This window comes from Rutilus rutilus, assembly GCF_951802725.1.
Source record: "Rutilus rutilus genome assembly, chromosome: 2".
Lineage (NCBI taxonomy): Eukaryota > Metazoa > Chordata > Actinopteri > Cypriniformes > Leuciscidae > Rutilus > Rutilus rutilus.
In genome coordinates, this window is record NC_140210.1 from 57834881 (window position 1) to 57853117 (window position 18237).

Sequence of the window (18237 nt, forward strand, 5' to 3'; positions counted from 1 at the left end):
AATACGTTTTAGTCGCATAACATCGGTTAGTGGAAATTTCGTTTTTTTGTCGATATTTAGAAAAACATCGCAAAAGTTTTGCGCAAATCTTTAAGGGAAACGCGCCTAATGACACCGACAGACAAGACAGAGCAGGTTCATTTTGATATGAAACAAATTCTCAGCTCTCAGATTCTATCAATTTTATTACGAAATTCAAACAATAAATAGCGTTTTGTCGCTTGTAAATGTGACGTGACAGATCGCTGTACGTGAACCGATCATCTCTTACTCTTCACTACTAGTTAATAGTAAATGAACACGAATGAACAATAGGTGTGTTGAAAGATATAGTACAACTAACCGATATACATAATATATCAATCAATCAGTGTTTTTCAACCGCGGAAAGAGGTCAATAAAACAGCTGGAGAACAATATAACGTTACATTTACCTCAGGAAAACCGTTTGATGACCTTAGCACGTTAGTTAGCTAGAACGATTTGCTAGAGAGAGGAGTATTTTGCTAAATATGTGCACCATATTATATCATTAAAATGCTATAACTTTGTTATTATAATAAAAAACACATATTTTATTTGAGTTGTTAGTTTTAACCTTTAATAATAATTCCAGCTGACAGGGCTGTATGGGCTGTATGTTTACAGCATTAGGTGAGAAAAATTAACATGTATCTACTGTACCTTTTATTCATCCAAATGAATTGATATTGAATCGATGGAATAAAACCACAAGAATTTAATAGAATTGAAATCGTGAAATTTGTGTCAAGCAATAATAAAAACAGTAGCCTACAGTCATTATACCATGTAAACATTGTAACATGTTGTCACTAAACTTAATACAATTCTGTTTAGTTACCAAATGTTTTGACAAGTCCCAATCCAAATCCCCCTTTTCCATAATTCTCACTCCAAGCTAAACTCAAAAGTTGGCAGCCCTGACTATTTTTGTTGAAATAGTGCTATTTTATATTATATTTACAACAAAATTGGATGAAAAATGCAACGTAACTGTATTACATTGCTGAATTGAGTATCTTTGGCTCTCTTAGTAGCTGGTCTGACCTTTGACCTCTTGTGTTTAGCTGAACCTGGTGGTGCTGGTCATCACTGTGCACCGGATGCTGCGTCACTCCACCGTACTGAAACCGGACTCCAGCCGCTTCGACAACATCAAGTGAGAATCACTGTCACAATTATCAGTCCCTTGTCGGTTATTGTGTGTGTGTGTGTGTATGTCTTGTGAACACGTTGTTGCATTCTGTTTACCCGCTTGTTTAATTAAAATCTCTGTTGGAAATGACCTTCATCTGCCAGGCCATGACAGTCTCGTGTCTCTGCTTATTGGAAACATGAAAATAAATCACGTTGCTACGAGCTTGTATCCCTTGTTTGTTATTCTCTGCTCTCTTGGAGATTTTCTTTTTGCCAAAATACAAAGCATTACCACATTTGCAGTGAGACCGTTCCAGATTGCACTGCTGTCGGATCTGGCATTTACAGTCAGACCAAAATTTATTCAGAAAATTCCTCACATTATCACAGTTTATTCGCTATAGTTTAGAAAATGGTACTAAAATATGTGCAGAACTCAGTTGATATTTGACTGGTTTTGTCCGTCCTTCTGTTAGACTGTCTCACACATGAATTATGTTGAATATCTGTCAGCTGTTAAATTTAACTACACAATTAGATGATACCAGTTTAGCTCAACCAATCACCAAGCAATGCTTCATTTTGTTCAGTCTGTGTGTAAAAAGAGCATTAGCAATTAAAGAAAACACACTTCAGCAAAACATGATCAGGTCAAAGTGTCCGAATCATTTTTGGTCCCAAATGTTTATAAATTTACTGGTAGTCACTGTATCAATAATTTTTGTGAACATGTTTTCCTGCTTGAATGTTGAGCCTCTTACCATAACCGCCAGTTTCAACACACTACTAACTAGGTTTGGGTATCGTTTGAATTTTAATGATTCCGATTTCCATTCTGTTTATCGCAATATCGCTGTTGCAATCGAAATTATTCAACCCACATTGCAAATCAGGTTTATTGGCAAAATGTACAGACTTTCAGGTGTTTGCAATGACTAAATCAAACAAAAGTAATTCAAATAGCTCAACACAACAGATGTTTCAAGTGGTTAAATTACATTTTATAACAAGGATCCGATTCCTGACCTCAAGGATTCGATTCTAGAATTGGAATTGATTTTCGATGTCCAACCCTTCTACTAACTAACTCAACCAGGCCCCGCCCCTTTATTATGCGTATTCATTATTTAAATGAGGAATATTGTGACGTGTTTGTTTACAAATGAAACCTTATTGTGAAGTGTTGCCATGTTTTTGTAGTATATTTATTTAGCGATACCAACTCTGGGTGGACGGCATCATGAAAGTGTTTGTATCTGTCTGCGTGTGTGTGTGTGTGTGTGTGTGTGTGTGTGTGTGTGTGTGTGTATCTGGGTGTGTGTGTGCAGGTGCTGGACGGTCAGTTCTGTGACGCTGCTGTTACTGGTGTCTCTGACGTGGATCTTCGGCCTCTTGTTCATCAATGACAACAGTGTAGTGATGGCGTATCTCTTCACCTCCTTCAATGCTCTACATGGCATGTTCATCTTCCTCCTGCACTGCGCCCTGCAGAAGAAGGTGTGTGTGTGTGTGTGTGTGGCCTGTGTTTGGCCTCCTAACCTGGTTTCTCACACAGTGTTGTGTGTTTAACAGGTGCAGAAAGAGTACGGCAAATGCTTGCGTCAATCACCCTGCTGTGGCCACGCCTCCTCCACCGGTTCCCATGGTTCCCTCAAGAGCTCCGCCCACCGAGGCAACAATCGTTACTACGGCGGCAGCCAATCACGACACGCGCCTGCACAAAGACAGGTAATACACACATGTGTGTTTGTGTATGTGTGTGTCTGTAACACTGTCTGAAGTATCAGGAGTTTACTCACCTGTGGCTTAAATCTCACCTGTGTGTGTGTGTGTGTGTGTGTGTGTGTGTGTGTGTGTGTGTGTGTGTGTGTGTGTGTGTGTGTGTGTGTGTGTGTGATCAGAGTCGCATCAGGAGGATGTGGAATGACACTGTTCGACGGCAGACAGAATCGTCCTTCATGGCAGCTGAGATCAACAACACACCCACACTCACCCGAGGTGAAATACACACACATACTGTATACACACTCTCTTATGCAAAGTTGTGCTTTTGTTGAAATAAAAATATTAATAAAAAAATACATTTAATACATAAATTATTTTAAAATGAATAAATTTGATTAAAAATAAATAAATAATAATAATAATAATAGCAAATAGTAAAATATTAATATAAAAAAAACGAGTTAAATTGTTACCAGTACATTATATAAATATAGATTTATTAAAAAAATATATAATTTACATTTATTTTAAAAAATCATAAAAATCATAATAAAATTGTTACGCTTATATATACATTTGAAAAATTATTTTAAAATTTAAAGGGTTAGTTCACCCAAAAATGAAAAAGATGTCATTAATGACTCACCCTCATGTCGTTCCAAGCCCGTAAGACCTCCGTTCATCTTCAGAACACAGTTTAAGATATTTTAGATTTAGTCCGAGAGCTTTCTGTCCCTCCGTGGAAAATGTATGTACGGTATACTGTCCATGTCCAGAAAGGCAATAAAGACATCATCAAAGTAGTCCATGTGACATCAGTGGGTTAGTTAGAAGTTTTTGAAGCATCGAAAAAACATTTTGGTCCAAAAATAACAAAAACTACGACTTTATTCAGCATTGTATTCTCTTCCGGGTCTGTTGTCAATCCGCGTTCACGTTAATATTAAAAAAATATCCGCGTTAATATAAAAAAAAAAAATATATATATATTAATATTAATTAATTATTAAATATTTTAATATTTTATATTATAAAATTATAAAAAATAATTTATATTATATTATATAAAAATATATTATATTTTAATATTAATATTTTTTTATATAAAAAAAAAAAATTATTAGTAATAGCAAACTAAAAAAATATTAGTAATAAAAAAGTATATTAAAAATATGAATAAAAACTGCACCCTTTGTTGAGCTCCATTTGTCTTTTTTACATGGAAAAGTCATGGGGATTTTTTTCTTGGCACAAGCAGGATGTTTTTTGGTTTTTTGGGGATTTGTTAGAATAGTTTCTTCAGAACCTCACACACAAACAGCACCATGTCACGACAGCTGAAATGTCTCCTCTGTAAGGGCCATGCTGTTTCTCCTCAGGCACTATGGGTAATCACCTCCTAGCCAATCCAATGCTTCAGACCCGCTCTGGCTCCTCCCCTTACAACACCTTATTGGCTGAAACATTCAACCCGCCCTCACCTGCAGTTTTCAACGCCACTGGTCAGTGTGTGTGTGTGTGTGTGATGAAAAACATTTTGTGTGTTTTCTCTAAATGTGTGTATCTGTATTCACTTGTTTCTCCTTTCTTCCTGTCTGACTCTCTTTGTGAACCGATCTACAGGCACGTTCAGAAACTCAAGTACGAGACACGTGTTCTTTCTCTCTGTCTGTGTTTCTGTCATATCCATGCTTCTCCTTCATCTTCCCCTCAGTAATATATAATTCACTCACTTCAAGCACGCCAAAAATCATTTACAAACCCTAGTGCCTCATTTATCCAAGACTTTTACGGCACACTCAGACACGCACATCAGATTTTCCGGTGTTTTAGATGTCTGTTACTACAGAGATGGTGTATTAACATGAATAACAGAGACAGACTGAGACTATAAAATAAAGTTAAGCAGCACTGGGGGACTCAGAAACACCTCGATTTAATAATGTCTGACAGCTGGTTTGCAATGACGTGAAGGTGAGTAACTAATGAAAAAGCGTTCGTTATTTCTCTTAAGTGTGAGCACACTGTCGAGAGACATGACAGAGCAGGTGTTATTGGGGAATTTTGCTTATTTTATGTGCATGAGAGAACGCAAGCATTAGATGCATCTCTGTATTTACACATTCATGGGCCTGAAACTGCTCACTCATTCAGTATCAATTACATATCAATGCAATATTCACTTAATGGTGTCACATCCTGAAAAAAAACTACCTTAACCCTCATCCTTCCCTTGAGGAAAATCATTTCTGATTTTTAAAAAAAACATTTTTTATTGAGTGTTCATCAGAGGGGTCCAAGACCCCAGGAACCAAATAATGAACCAAAAATGACCTTGAACCAAAAAATGCAAAAAACAAACAAAAAATGTTATGGATTCGAGGAGTTTTGTGGTTAAAATTAAAAAAAGTAACAAATCCTTCCCTCGCGGGTCAATTTGACCCCCTTAGGAATGAATGGAATGCTTCAGTACAAATAAAAAACCTAAAAATGCTCAAAATTTTAACTAAAAATGCTAATGCTTTTATGTCTGAATGCATACTGAGAGAAGCTGACTTTAGGCTCGTTTGCTCCATATAGAGCTATAAGGCCATCTAGTCATGAAATATCATGTTATATTATTTATTTTCCACAAGAGGTCGGCAAAGACACCCAATGTAAGATATTTTGAGCTGAATTAAAAGGGTTATGCATGAAAGTTATTTTGAATTTAAGTTAAAGGTATTTGAGGAATGTGCTTAAATTACTAAATTACTATTTATTTTTTAGTTATTGATCAAATCTAGTAATTTAAAGGTAAATAAAATACATACAAATAACAAAAAATCTCCCCCCAAAAAAATCATTTGATTGATTTTTTTTGTCAAAAATGATTTTTTGTTCATATTATCAAAATGAAATAAAATAAGCTTTCTGTACAAAAAATAAAAATAAAACGAAGTATAATTGTAGGGCTTCGGCTCATTTTGACCCGCGAGGGAAAGATTTGTTACAGAACGCGAGGGAAGAATGAAGGTTAAGCTCAGAAATGTTGAATTTAATTACTAAAATCGTGTTGTGTAACGGAGCATTTCTCTCCTTCCTGTAGAGGGCACCCTGTCGCGCAGCCGCGAGTCATGTGGGCTGGAGGGAGTCCGACTGAACGGGAACTACAACAACAGCTACTCGCTTCACGGAGGGAGCTCAGACCTGCTGGGGGGCGTTCCTGTGGGGTCAGGGGGCGTGTCCGGAGAAGTCAGCCCCGCCCTTTTGACACCTAGAGGGGCGGAGCCTTCAACCGGTTTGAGGCGGAATCTTTCTGATGCAGCGGCATTGGAGAAGATGATAATATCCGAGCTGGTGCAGAGTAACCTGCGCCCTTCCACCGATCGATATGGCAATGGAACGAATTCGACAATGACGAACTATGCCACGTCGACGGGTCACCGGGAGCCTCCGCAACGGCCCTTGCCTCGCCCGCCTCCGCCACCCCCGCAAGATGAGGACGAGCTGCTGTACAAAGCACTCGAAAAGCCCCGCCTCCCGGATAAGCCCCGCCTCCCGGATAAGCCCCGCCTCCTTGAGCACGCCCAGTCTGTGTTCTACCAGAGCGAAGAGGACTCGGAGAGTTACTCAGCGGAGATCACTGACGGCGTGGGCGGGGCCGGACCTGACTCCGCCTCCCTGTACGCACGGGACCGCGATTCGTCCTATCCCGACAGCAGTCCTGAGGCGCTGGGGGCGGAGCCTCACCCCACGCTCCCGCCAGACGAGCTGTACTTCAGCGCGGGACGTCAAGCGCACATCTCCGCCTTCTACCAGCCTCCGCCTCGCAGGACCAACGACGAGCCTCGACTGGGACTCCAGCCCTCGCAGGGGGACGGCGACGGACAAATGCAACTGGTGACCAGTCTGTGACTAGGGCGCTGGTGACCAGGACACGCAGATCTGGAGGAGGACAATGAGGGGGGATGACTTCGACATTACCATCATCATCATCACGAGTAGTATCAGGGCGAATCCCAATGAAACCTCAAGTCCGGCTCGTACCTCACTCCAAAACTCCTAGGAAAGACTTCCGTTGTGAAATATGAGCCAGACATGTTTTCGTTGAGATTCCTGCATCAGTATGAAGCTACTTGCAGATAACGATAAACAACTATGGCTTGTCCTCAGATCTCCCAAAAGGAGCATTGTGGTGAAAGCCTTGGGAAGATCCCTGTTTAGATGATGATGATGATGATGATGAAGATGATGTTGGCTTCCTCCTCCACGTCTCTGTTTCCTGGTCGCCCGCACACCCACCCTGCTCATCTCACTGCCATTCAAGCACATCAGTCCTTTCTAAGAAGTCGTCTTCTTATCGGGTAGTTTTTCCTCCATTCGTGCATCCTCCATCTCTTCCCTGCTGAGAAACCCAGTTTAAACCAGTCTGAGGTGGTTGTCCAGTCTCCCGTCCTGGGGTGCGTTTACCAAAGCCAACTATGGTCGCAAGTTCCATCGTTATCAATAGAGTTCAATGGAAATTGCGATTGTAGTTGGCCAACGAGGCTTTTTGGGAAACGCACCCTTAACCGAGCTGGTTTGTTTGCTGGTTTTGGGTGGAAGACCATCTGAAAACCACCTCAGGCCGGATTAAGCTGGTTTTTCAGCAGGATCTCTTTCGTTCAGGGTGGTGTGGTGTATGAGTGTCAGACCTTTATCAGAATGTGATAACACTTACACCAGAGACCGCAGCTCTTATACATGCCAAAAAAAAATAATCACACACTTACACTCTTGGGGAGCGACTACAGTCAGGAGTCACGCTCTCAACGTCATAGAGGTCAAAGGTTACGAGTCACGTCAACCAGACTATTGTTTTTCAGCAGCGTGGCGGATAAAAGAACACAAACGAACTGCCAACCAATCGTCTGCTTCGGTGTTGACACCGACCAATCACTTTGCCGGGTTTTGAGGACGTTGACGCAAAGCTCCGCCCCCTTTCCTGTGTTTAAGTAAGTTGATCAAGGATTTGATGATGTTCAACCGAGCGACGGGTGCTCGCAAACTTCCTGTAAATATGAACTGAGAGACGCGACGTCTCTGGACATGCTTCTCTTTCACTTATGAGTTTATGGTTGAAAAAAGTCTTAAAGAATATGTAGATGATCTGATGACACTGTCTCCTCTTTCAGTCTTTTTCTCACTCTGTCTCTTTCGGTCTTTCCCGCTCTCTGAGAGTGTTTCATGTAAAAAAGATAAGAAATGTTTTTTAACCAAAATAAAATGGACAAAAGCAAAGAGATGCTGTACTCTTCTTCAACTAACCTGCCTAAATAACCCACTGCCAAATATCGTTCAGCAGGAGGTCAAGGTTCAGCTGGTGAACAGGTAGATGTCAACAAGCACTTTTCTACGTTTGGAGACATTCAGAAGCAGCCATGCTTTTTGGGTGAGAGACAATTTTTGTGATTTTTAGCATCCTGTGAGTATTAAATCTTATTTTTGCAGTACGTCTAATATGTAACCAATTGTTTATAAGTCTTTATTTTAAGTTTATTTTTAGTTTATAAGTTTATCTTAGTTTAGGGTTGCTGAGTTCAGGACTTGTTTTGTCATTTAAAATAATTTGTTACACAGAAGGGAACCAGTTGTTCTATTTTGTAATCCGTTCTCAAACATCAACCACAGACACACACACAGTGAGGACAACGGGAATCCCTACTCATGTTAAAGTTTCAAAAGAAAGAGGTGAGTCACACAGATGTTACATTAAACCACATTATTTGACTCAAATAAAACTAGCTCATTGAGAATCTTATTTTTAACTTGACAAAATGTTTCATAAGGGTTATTCATAAACCCTGGGAGGATTCATTAATGTCATCCACATGCAACAGAGCAACTGGAGCTGATTTAAACATACAGCATGACTAATTATACTCTTTTAACATAGTCACTGATGAAAACCAGTCATGAAACATTGACCTTTATCACAGTTACTCCTCACATGTCCAGCAATGATGAGGATAAGTCTTAAACCAATTTTATTTAAAAAAGTGTCTTTTAACTAGTTTTTCCAGGTAAATACTTAAAGGAGTAGTTCACTTCATAATTTAAATTTCCTGATAATTTACTCACCCTCATGTCATCCAAGATGTATCATGTCTTTCCTGTGTTAAATGAAGGTTTTTGAGGAAAACATTCCAGGATTTTCCTCCTATAGTGACTTCAATGGGGTCCAACGTGTTGAAGGTCCAAATGTGAGTTTCAGTGCAGCTTCAAGGGGCGTTTTCACACCTGAAGGTCCGAACCAAAGGTCATTGTCAGAAGTTCTAGTTTAACTATCTGAAATCTCTTCATAGTCCAAGGCTTACCTATGCACACAGTATATGATTCCTTTGTATGAATGTAATGACCACATCTGCTCTTCATTAATGTGGACCTCAGTGGATTCAGCGGCACAGGAGGAGATCTAGCCGGAAACTGCCCATTTATAGATTTGTTACACAATGTATATATATATGTATGATGTAACGTATGGTTCTATTGATTGAAGTTGTAAGACTCCCCTTATATTCTTCCTTTATATGCTAGACAAAATAATGGATAAAGTTGAAGCTGCTTTGGTTTCCCCAGCGCTGGTTTTATTATTCATTCATCTGCTAATTAAAGACCGGTTAAGAAAAGGCACTTTTGTTGGACTCTTAGGGCGTTTTCACACCTGAAAGTCTGCACCCAGGTCCGAAGCAAAGTTGTTTTGATCAAGCGGCAACCTCCCTGTCTCTCTCTTGAAACCAACACGGAAGTGAATTAAACGGCAATTCATCAACTGGCTGCTTGAGGCCGGCTGCAAAAGTGAGTCAAATCTGCATCTCCCCAAAAAGTGAGTCAAATCTGCATCTCCCCAAAAAGTGAGTCAAATCTGCATCTCACCAAAAAGTGTCTTTGGTCTATACAGTTAATTTTGCCCTTCATGACAACTGTGAGGGGGGTGAATTTTTTTATAACTCATCCGTTTAAATCATATTAAGCCTTAAATTTCTGCATAGTTAAGGGTGTGTCCACTTATGAGTGACAGGTGGATTCCCGCTGCTGTGGTCATTAGTCATCATTAGCCGTTTTTCTGCTGTCTGTTAGCCGTCACATTACCTCAGCTCATTGTCTGACTGTAAAAATCAGGGGGCCAATGTTTCGGAAAACACTGAAGCTTCCCCGGGCGCCGCCATTGGCTAGCGGACCCCCACCTGCTGTTAGCATTCCATTGACTCCCATTCATTTTGGCGTCACTTTGACAGCGAATAACTTTACATCTGAGGCGTTTAAAGACTCCATTTGTCCATTATTTATTTCTAAAGAAACACGAAAATGTATAAAAGGCTCCATTACCTTGTATCTTACGTTATGGCCCCGTAGAAGCAGTTTTTGTAAAAATAGGCTAACGATTGCGTCATAACCACGAGACTCTCTGTCGCACAGTAGAGAGATTACCGTATGGACGGGAGGAGAAGCTCGCGGGCAATCGGGAGGACGTGGAGGCAAAATGACAAAGTTATTAATGAGAATACTTAGCAAAAGTTTCTCCTGCTCCTACACTGTTAGACCTTACCAGGTTTTTTTACAGTAAAATAATTGTGCAGTTCTTTACTGTAATCTACAGTATGTTACTGTAAAATGCACTAAAACTCGAGTTAACTAATTTCACTTGCAGAAACCGACTGCCTTAAATTGACCAACTGTCAGTATTTTTTTATATTGTTATTTAAAAATAAAAAAATGTTTTTGTAAGGAGGAATTTCTGGTATATATGGAGACATTGAGAGGGATGAAAAGTCCTAAAGCAGTGTATTCTTTATTGGAAGATTTTACAATCTTCTAAAAGACTTTTTACTTTGTCTTTAACTTGCTTACTGTTGAGAACTTTATGCATATTGTGATGTGATGATTTAATGTAAGCTCAGTCTTGTTTGTAAAACTTTCAGTTATTAATTCCATTTCTGTTAATGTTCTACAAATATATTACGAATACAAAAATCATAATTAAAAAACAAAAACATGCAGGTCATGTGACCATTAACATGATGTGACCATTTCAAAATCTCAGGGCTACTACAAAATAAAATATTTACAAAACGTTGCAGAAACATATCATCTGAGGAAAACATGAGTGTAAACGCGCCACAGCTCCAGTAGAGGTCGCTTGTCAGTGTGTGTGAGAGAGAGAGAGAGAGAGAGAGAGAGAGAGAGAGAGAGACTCCAACGGTCACCACATGATCGCGGGAAACACCACATTTACCGAGACTTGACTTTTAACTTCTCTTTAATTACAATCTATACCACAAAAGTATACACCTTTAACACATTACTACATTAATAGCATATCCAGATAAAAAGTCTTAAAAAAAAAACATAAAAATAAAAATAAAAAACAGCTTCTTTTACAACAATACATTACATCCTCCCTCTTCATTGGGTTTACATAAAACATTTTCAATCCCCCATAAGTAGAAGAAAGAATCGGTATCATTCACCAGTTCATAATACTTATACTCCATAACCAGCCTACTCTTTACCAGAGCTCTGAACATGTCCAAAGGGTCATTTTCGCTATTAAACTTCATTTTTCTCTTTCTTGTCAGCCAAATTGCCATTTTTGCCATACCAAATAAAACATTTATCAAGACAATTTTGCTTTTATTTGAGGTGCTAGTTTTTGGTCCAAAAATAAAAAAAACTATTTGTAAAAATGAAACCAAAATCATGACACAAATCTTTTAACACACCCATAATTCCTGCTAGCCTAAAACATTCAATAAATATATGAGACACTGTTTCCGGTAGCCCACAAAACAAACACTCTTCTCCTTGCAAAGGATTTAGATGAACTTTATAACGGTTTGTTGCTAAAATCCAATGAGAAATCCTCCATTGCAAATCTCCACTTCTTTTCTCAATTGGCATCTTATACAAAGTCCTCCAACATCCTTTTGGAGAGGCCCCTGATTCAACTAAATTAGTCCATTTGGTCTCAGGAAGATCTTGCAATGCTCTTAAATTTAAATATTTTACACAAACAAGATAAAAAGCCTTCTTAGATATTGTGTCAAAGAGACTAATTTCAGGTGTTGCAAAAGACAGTAATCTTCCATCACCCTCCTGCCAGTCTCCTACATTTACACCCACCCTGATGCTGGGAAATACGGTCTCAACCATTTCTGATTGCACAGGTACAGTAAAAAAACTCCTGCATCTCAGCAAATAGTTTTTCAACACTCCTAACAGAATGAACACCAATCTTCGAGGCCAGTGTTTCTGCAGAAATCCATTTGCCCCTCGGCAGAAGATGACAAAGTTTACATATTCCTGCTTTAACCAAGCTTGTGCAAACACCTTTAGATTTTAACATCGCACTGGATAAAAGCGGATTAAAAATCAAAGGCTCTTCAAGCACCCACTCATGGGTTATTTCAGACAGCTCTCTTTTAACAATAAATATTTGCCACACATTTAAGACAGATGCATAAAAGGAAGAGAGTCCATTAAAATCTACTTCCTTCAAATTCATTAAGAATAGGTGTCTATCCAAGTTCATCCGCACCACTCTTCTTAGTAAAGCACAAGCTATTTCAGTCCAGTTCTGCGGCTGATTATATAGGAGTCTTTTCACAATCAGCAGCCTGAACGCAGCTACCTTGGACTGAATGTCCATAAGGCCTTGACCTCCTTCGTTTAACTGCAGATACAGTACTGCTTCTCTTAACCAGTGTTGTCCATTCCAAAAGAAATTAACAAACACTCTCTGAATTTCATTAATGAGTCCATCAGGTGGGTTTAACACAATTAATTTATGCCATAAAATAGAGGCAGCAAGATTATTAATGACCAGTACTCTCCCTCTATATGATAATTGAGGCACAATCCACATCCATTTTGATAGTCTATTACAAATTTTATCTTTAACACCTTCCCAATTTTTTCTTTGATATACCTCTGAACCCAAAAAGATGCCTAAAAACTTAAAACCATCTTTTTCCCACCTTACGTTTCCAGGGATAACAGGTTTTACATTGTCATTACAACATTCCTCTTTTTCATTGCACCAAAAAGCTTCTGTTTTATTCCAGTTCAGTTTAGCAGAAGACGCTCTCATATATAAAGAGATACTGTGAATGACAACATCAATATCTCTTTGATCTTTCACGATCACAGTTATGTCGTCTGCATATGCTGTTAACTTAAACGCATTGCAGCAACCATCCACCTTTAGACCAGACAGTTCTTTTCTTAACATATGTAGGAGTGGTTCCGCTGCTAATGCGTATAACTGACCGGACAGTGGGCATCCTTGTCTTATGCCTTTAAGCAAACTTATTGGTTTACTTAACCCACCTCCTATTTTTAGAACACAAGAGGCATTCATGTATAAGAGTTTGATCCATGACATAAAACCATCTCCAAACCCAAAAGCCGTCATTGTATCATACAGAAAACCATGATCCACTCGATCGAATGCTTTCTCCTGATCTAGGAACAGAAAGCCAACATTCACTTCATGTTGTTTTGAGTAATCTAGAATGTCTCTGATCATAAAAATATTGTCATATATGGATCTTTCTGGGATGCAGTACGCTTGATCTTGATGAATTACCCCTCCTAAAACAGTTTTCAGCCTATTTGCCAACACTTTAGCAATTAGCTTATAGTCCGTTGTTAGGATTGACACCGGCCTCCAATTTTTAAGATTACTCAAGTCCCCCTTTTTTGGTAAAAGTGTTAATACTGCCCGTTGGGAACTTGTGGGAAGACGTTTTTCTTTAAAACACTCTTGAATCACCTCGTACAACTCTCTTCCGATGTAGTTCCACAGAGCTTTAAAAAAGTCCACTGATAGTCCATCAATTCCAGGTGCTCTCCCAGGCTTCATCTGTTTAACGGCATCAGTCAACTCCTCAAATGATACAGAACTGTCCAAATTCTCCCTCTGTGTTTTAGTGAGAGAAGGCAACTGCTGCAGTATCTGTGACACACATTCAGGATCCGTTTCTTCTTTTCTGTACAAGTCTGAATAAAAGTCCACCGCAATCTTTCTCATTTCTCTTGCCTCAAAAGTCTTTTGTCCATCGGGTTTTGTCAGACAATACATTTCATTTTGTTGTTTTGACACCTTTTCTAAATTAAAAAAATATGCAGTGGGAGCATCTATCTCCTGTACAGACATAAATCGTGACCTTATCAGGGCCCCTTTTGCCCGCACTTGCAACAACTCTTCTAGATCACGTTTCTTTTCATCCAACATGTCAGCTGAACAAGCATTAGATTTCTGAATCATACCAGATGTAATGTGGAAAATCTCTTGTTCTATTTCAGAAATATTTTGTTTAATTTTTCTTGTTGAAAAACATGTATACTGCTGACAAAATATTTGTATTTGTGTCTTTCCTATTTCCCACCATTGTATCAAATTATCAAAATCCTTTTTCTTAGAAACCCATTCCTTCCAAAACATTTCAAATTTCTCAATGAACTCTTTTTCATTGAGCAGCCGCATGGAGGGGGGCTTGGCGGGAAGCAGACTGAGGAGGCCGCACGGATGGATGACCATCGGTGCCGGACCCGAGTCTGCTTCAGGTGGTCGAAGCCACACCGCCAAAGAGCCCAGCCCGGGACATGGGGAAGTTGAGAAAATTCATTCTCAGACCGCCCCACATCAACCTGGCTAAACCCATGTCTGGACCACATTAGTGGGCATCACCTGACCCAGGATCACGCAGGTACCGATGTCGCCTGAGCGAGGTCAGTAGTGTGCGTGGCGGAACAACCAGGCCCGGCATGGGAGGCATAGCGTCCCAGGATGGGGGCGTGGTTAGAGTTTCCGCGTTCTGTCAGGGTTGGCCAGGGAAGGACTAGCGTTCCACTGCGGCCGGTTCAGACAGAACTCCCGGGACAGCACTGCATCGAAGGCGCAGGCGACACACAGCACTGCACGACTGTGTCACGATAGTGACAGAGAACATACAGACCATGATCGCTGCGCGATCAAGCAGCGAAGGCGGAGGACGCCCGCGGGCCGCGAAAAGTCACGTGGACTCTCGCGGAGCGGAGGCGTCCTAATGCACATCCGGACGAAGCCTACAGCGCTCGGGGGGAGGGCAGCGCCACTCCAACCGATGCTTTCAGCTGTCCGGGAAAGCATGGCTGACAGCTCTGAATCAGTCCCGGCAACGATGGCACTCCCGTGGGAGGCAACGTAGCCGAACTTCATTTCCAGAGAAATCAAGCCCGCCTTGTGATGCTGTGAGTGACATGAGATCATCTGCCGGAGCCCCGAATAAAACACTGGGTCCCCGAAGGAAACCAGGCATATGCAGAAGCTCCACGGTTTGCAATGTGGAGGGGGGTGTGGCCCGAGGAATGACTCGTCGGTTGTTGTGCCACACCGTAACCCTCAGATCACCCTGGCCACCAGCCAAAGTATCCCCTCTCGAGGAAAAGATCAATTGGGGTGTGGCAGAGGGGACTCTACTCACATGGAGATCATTGAGTCTTGATCTATAAACAACGCGATGGTCATGTTCCCGCAATGAAAACATGACTCATCCACGAGCGCTGCCGAGCGTGATTAAGCCCAACACGCGAAACAGCGCCCGCGACCGTTAAGCAGATGAATCACGCACACACATCCAGGAAATAGAAAATACACGGGCGAACCGTCTTGAAAAAGACGTGCCGCGTGCAGCTCTTTTAGAGATTGGAAAAGCTCAACAGAGTGCTGAAACGCCCAGGGAGAAACACACTCACTGTCGGCAGATCACTGCACAGACCAGCAGCAGGAAATGCGATCTCGCTGGAATCCGCCGTCACACCAACACTCTGAAGAGCCGCTCGTCTCGAAGAGATTTGAGATGACATTCAAAAGGCTTGTGGAGTGAAGTATTAAACTTGGCTCCGAAGCGAAAACATATCTGCATGTTGCCAGCGCACTTCCTTATATACCCCCAGGGTGGGGCGGAGATACGCTATGCAAATTCCGCAGACCCATGGCATTTTTATTGCCATTGGCTCGTTTTATATACTCGAAGATGATAGGCTTTCTAAGCGAAACCTCATTCGTCGTCATCCGACGTAACTCGGAGTGACAACGAAAGGGAACACAGAGATATCACAATTTAGCACGTGAATCTCAACAATGGTGGCAATATACAGTGAGGAAAATAAGTATTTTAACACCCTGCTATTTTGCAAGTTCTCCCACTTGGAAATCATGGAGGGGTCTGAAATTGTCATCGTAGGTGCATGTCCACTGTGAGAGACATAATCTAAAAAAAAAAAAATTCCAGAAATCACAATATATGATTTTTTAACTATTTATTTGTATGATACAGCTGCAAATAAGTATTTGAACACCTGTCTATCAGCTAGAATTCTGACCCTCAAAGACCTGTTAGTCTGCCTTTAAAATGTCCATTTATTATCCTAAATTAGATGCACCTGTTTGAGGTCGTTAGCTGCATAAAGACACCTGTCCACCCCATACAATCAGTAAGAATCCAACTACTAACATGGCCAAGACCAAAGAGCTGTCCAAAGACACTAGAGACAAAATTGTACACCTCCACAAGGCTGGAAAGGGCTACGGGGAAATTGCCAAGCAGCTTGGTGAAAAAAGGTCCACTGTTGGAGCAATCATTAGAAAATGGAAGAAGCTAAACATGACTGTCAATCTCCCTCGGACTGGGGCTCCATGCAAGATCTCATCTCGTGGGGTCTCAATGATCCTAAGAAAGGTGAGAAATCAGCCCAGAACTACACGGGAGGAGCTGGTCAATAACTTGAAAAGAGCTGGGACCACCGTTTCCAAGGTTACTGTTGGTAATACACTAAGACGTCATGATTTGAAATCATGCATGGCACGGAAGGTTCCCCTGCTTAAACCAGCACATGTCAAGGCCCGTCTTAAGTTTGCCAATGACCATTTGGATGATCCAGAGGAGTAATGGGAGAAAGTCATGTGGTCAGATGAGACCAAAATAGAACTTTTTGCTCAAATTCCACTAAACGTGTTTGGAGGAAGAAGAATGAGGAGTACCATCCCAAGAACACCATCCCTAATGTAAAGCATGGGGGTGGTAGCATCATGCTTTGGGGGTGTTTTTCTGCACATGGGACAGGGCGACTGCACTGTATTAAGGAGAGGATGACCGGGGCCATGTATTGCGAGATTTTGGGGAACAACCTCCTTCCCTCAGTTAGAGCACTGAAGATGGGTCGAGGCTGGGTCTTCCAACATGACAATGACCCGAAGCACACAGCCAGGATAACCAAGGAGTGGCTCTGTAAGAAGCATATCAAGGTTCTGGCGTGGCCTAGCCAGTCTCCAGACCTAAACCCAATAGAGAATCTTTGGAGGGAGCTCAGACTCCGTGTTTCTCAGCGACAGCCCAGAAGCCTGACTGATCTAGAGAAGATCTGTGTGGAGGAGTGGGCCAAAATCCCTCTTGCAGTGTGTGCAAACCTGGTGAAAAACTACAGGAAACATTTGACCTCTGTAATTGCAAACAAAGGCTACTGTACCAAATATTAACATTGATTTTCTCAGGTCTTCAAATACTTATTTGCAGCTGTATCATACAAATAAATAGTTAAAAAATCATACATTGTGATTTCTGGATTTTTTTTTTTTTTTAGATTATGTCTCTCACAGTGGACATGCACCTACGATGACAATTTCAGACCCCTCCATGATTTCTAAGTGGGAGAACTTGCAAAATAGCAGGGTGTTCAAATACTTATTTTCCTCACTGTATATATTTTTTTTATTCATGCAGCAGTGCATGCTGGGAGTTTTATATTATCCTGGAACCCAGTATGCATTGCGACATGAAACTTTTGATTGTCACCATTGTTGAGATTCATGTGCTGATTGTTGATGTCTGTGTGTGTCTGAGTTAAGCAGGAGTTAAACATGTTTTAATGCACTATATGATTACGATATTCTTCAGAAAACCTTATTACATAAATATTGGTTTTATGTTGTAGATTTACAGATATATGCTAAATATTAAATAAATCTATTTCAAAGAATAAATACAGAAAAGATAAGAGAATCAGACATGTCCAGGATGATTGTGATATCATCAAAAAGCCAATAACACCTGATCATCTTCCTCTTGGCTCTTTCTTGCCATAACAAATGTGTTTTATAAACTCACTGTTACAGCAGCCAGAGAGAGGTGAATGGTAAGAAGTCAAGGGACAAGAGACCAACTAAAGCAAATACTGATCTCCATTATGGTGATAACAAACTTTATTATAAACTAAATCTCTGTTAATTCTCAACAAGAACTTTTGTACATGTCTGAAAGAAATAATCGTAAACTGGTTTCACACTCAGTG

At 40.6% G+C, this 18237-nt stretch overlaps 1 protein-coding gene across 2 annotated transcripts in view; it reads left to right on the forward strand.

Moving 5' to 3' along the window:
* The window catches only part of LOC311286307 (adhesion G protein-coupled receptor L1), a 53831-nt gene extending 45694 nt beyond the window's left edge, over positions 1-8137 (forward strand). The window contains exons 19-25 of one of the 2 annotated variants that reach the window (XM_084402446.1): positions 1089-1180; positions 2487-2655; positions 2731-2886; positions 3060-3156; positions 4263-4385; positions 4507-4524; positions 5972-8137. In XM_084402446.1, coding sequence (XP_084258572.1) covers positions 1089-1180; positions 2487-2655; positions 2731-2886; positions 3060-3156; positions 4263-4385; positions 4507-4524; positions 5972-6780 — 1464 coding nt within the window. In that variant the 3' untranslated portion in view covers positions 6781-8137. The remainder of the gene's footprint in view (positions 1-1088; positions 1181-2486; positions 2656-2730; positions 2887-3059; positions 3157-4262; positions 4386-4506; positions 4525-5971) is intronic. The other variant, XM_084402447.1, reaches the window with a different exon arrangement.
* The last annotated feature ends 10100 nt before the right edge of the window (positions 8138-18237 follow it).